Here is a 2,067-nt window from a genome sequence, read left to right on the forward strand (position 1 = left end):
GGTGCAATTTCAGGGCGTATCTTTGCAGGCCCTGCCGCCGCCCCAGCAGCCACTGCTGGTTTCCTGGCACGGTCCCTTCTTCCAGCAAAGAACCAGCAAGTGAAGACCACAACAAACAGGAACAAGTGTTGCCATTGCCTAATGGGACCTAAACCCCGGCCTGGGCGAGCAGGGGAGGAGCACGCTTGAATGACACATGCACCAAAGTGTTTTGGCTGGCTCGGCCCAAGCGGCAGCCTGGCTCGCTGAGGAGCGGGCTGTTTATTAAGGAGACTTAAAAGCCCGGCACCTCTGTGCTCCCCATCCCTCCTGGTGCTCTGGCTGTCAGGTATTGTCCCCGCCTGCGCCTGCTCCCCTCGCACCACCTTCGCCTCTGTTCCCTCTTTCGTTTCTCTTTTTGGTGGGGATTTTAATAGGCCTCATTACCATTTTAGACATGAGGTCATACTTATCCTCAAGCATCTTTACTCAATTACCATTGTCACTGGTTTTAATTAGCTTCCAGCGCACGACCATAAGCAAGTCTCCCGTCGTTAGCAGCTGGGGAGGAAGTGCAATAGCTCACTCCCTATTTGCTCCTCACTACAGGTGGGAGGAAAAAAATTATCCGTATCATGCTCCTTGGGGCTGCTCCCCGGCCGAGCATCCCCTGCGCTCACACCCTGCCCCTGGCCGGTGCTCCATCCTTCCCTGCCGCTATTCCCGACACTTTGATCCCCTCTCCTCACAAGTCCTTTCTTTGGAAAAACTCCCGTCATTATGCGAGCAAAGAAAGAGTAAATTAAAACAAAGCGTGGTCACCTGGTCTGAAACTTGCTGTTCTTCACAGGGGATAATCAAGATTCAAACGCCAGAAAAGCTATAGGCATCATTCTCAACTCACGTAAACTGATTTTCAGCTTTAGAGAAGTCGCTTACAAGTCCCAGCCCGAAAACCTCAGGGTCAGCAGGCCACTTGCCCAAAATTAGCAGAGCCACCTCTGAAACAACCACCGCAACTCTCCCGCTGGCAGAAGCCCCGACATACCGTGGGTCTGGACGCCGTCCTGCCTGCGCCAGGACTGGCCCCAGCGTGAGATCAGCTCGCCGCGTCCTACAAACACAATATCGCACATTAGCCAGACTTGCGATTTTACACGCATGATAGAGGTTTTTTTCAAGAGCGCTGCTGCAAACCAGGTCCATCAAACCTTCCTCTCTCTCTAGCTTGTAGCAAACCGTGGTGGTGTTTCCCCCACAGCAGGACCACCCTCTGGAGGTTTCCATGCCCTTCATCACTCAGGCTGAGCAATCAGACAAGGGGTTCGGCTGCAGGAGATACCCAGCCGCTGCAGCAAACCCCAGGTATTGCAACAACGGTAGAAGGGCAGTGGAGAGGAGGAGACAGGCTCCAGGTGAACAGTTCAGGGATAACACTGGTAGATGGGATAGCGCCTGGAGGGGCTGCCTGCCGTGCCCGGGGAGGGGCACTGAACCTCTGACGCCGAGAAGACCTGCAGGCAAGCGCTGCCCAGCCTCCCGAAGGGCTCGACTCCTCCCCATGCCCCCAGAGTGCGTTTAAGGACAAGGGGTCTCCCTACAACCCCTGTAACCTCCTGCCATGTCAGAGGGGGAGCCCACCTGCCAGGTGGACCACTACCAAGGCTGGCATGAGGCCAGCAGGCACGGCCCTCCCGTGGCTCACAAATGTTTCCACAAGGAGCATCAGTTCAGCCCCCATCCCCCCGGGAAGCCACCCCTCGGGCAGAGGGCAGGACCGCTTGGGGTCTCCCCAGCCCCCACCCCACTATTCCGCAAACAGCTCCCGCACAACATTGATAACAAGCCGAGGCCAATTAGCACTCATTAGTATGCAACAAAGCAAGCACTAGTATGCTTGTTGCTGAAAGGCAACAGGCATTTCCAGCCCAGCTCCTGCCTCTTGTGAGAGCCAGGAGGAACGCTGCTCCATGGCCTGGAGAACATCCGAGGGGGACCGGTGCTGCGGGGGACCACTGCCCTTCAGGGTGAGGTTGGGCGACAGCTGGGGGGACAGACAGCAACGCGGGTAAGAAAACACATCCTTAA

General features: G+C 56.3%; 1 protein-coding gene across 1 annotated transcript in view; it reads right to left on the bottom strand.

The window, feature by feature from the left end:
• GPR156 (G protein-coupled receptor 156) overlaps window positions 1-1,720 on the bottom strand; it is a gene marked incomplete at its 3' end in the record, with an annotated part of 17,117 nt that extends 15,397 nt beyond the window's left edge. The window contains exons 1-2 of the mRNA XM_009586893.1: window positions 1,621-1,720; window positions 1,028-1,093 (exon numbers count right to left, since the gene is read on the bottom strand). Of these exons, the coding sequence (XP_009585188.1) occupies window positions 1,028-1,093; window positions 1,621-1,720 (166 nt within the window). The remainder of the gene's footprint in view (window positions 1-1,027; window positions 1,094-1,620) is intronic.
• Window positions 1,721-2,067: the final 347 nt, after the last annotated feature.

Source organism: Fulmarus glacialis, unplaced genomic scaffold, assembly GCF_000690835.1.
Source record: "Fulmarus glacialis isolate BGI_N327 unplaced genomic scaffold, ASM69083v1 scaffold23900, whole genome shotgun sequence".
Lineage (NCBI taxonomy): Eukaryota > Metazoa > Chordata > Aves > Procellariiformes > Procellariidae > Fulmarus > Fulmarus glacialis.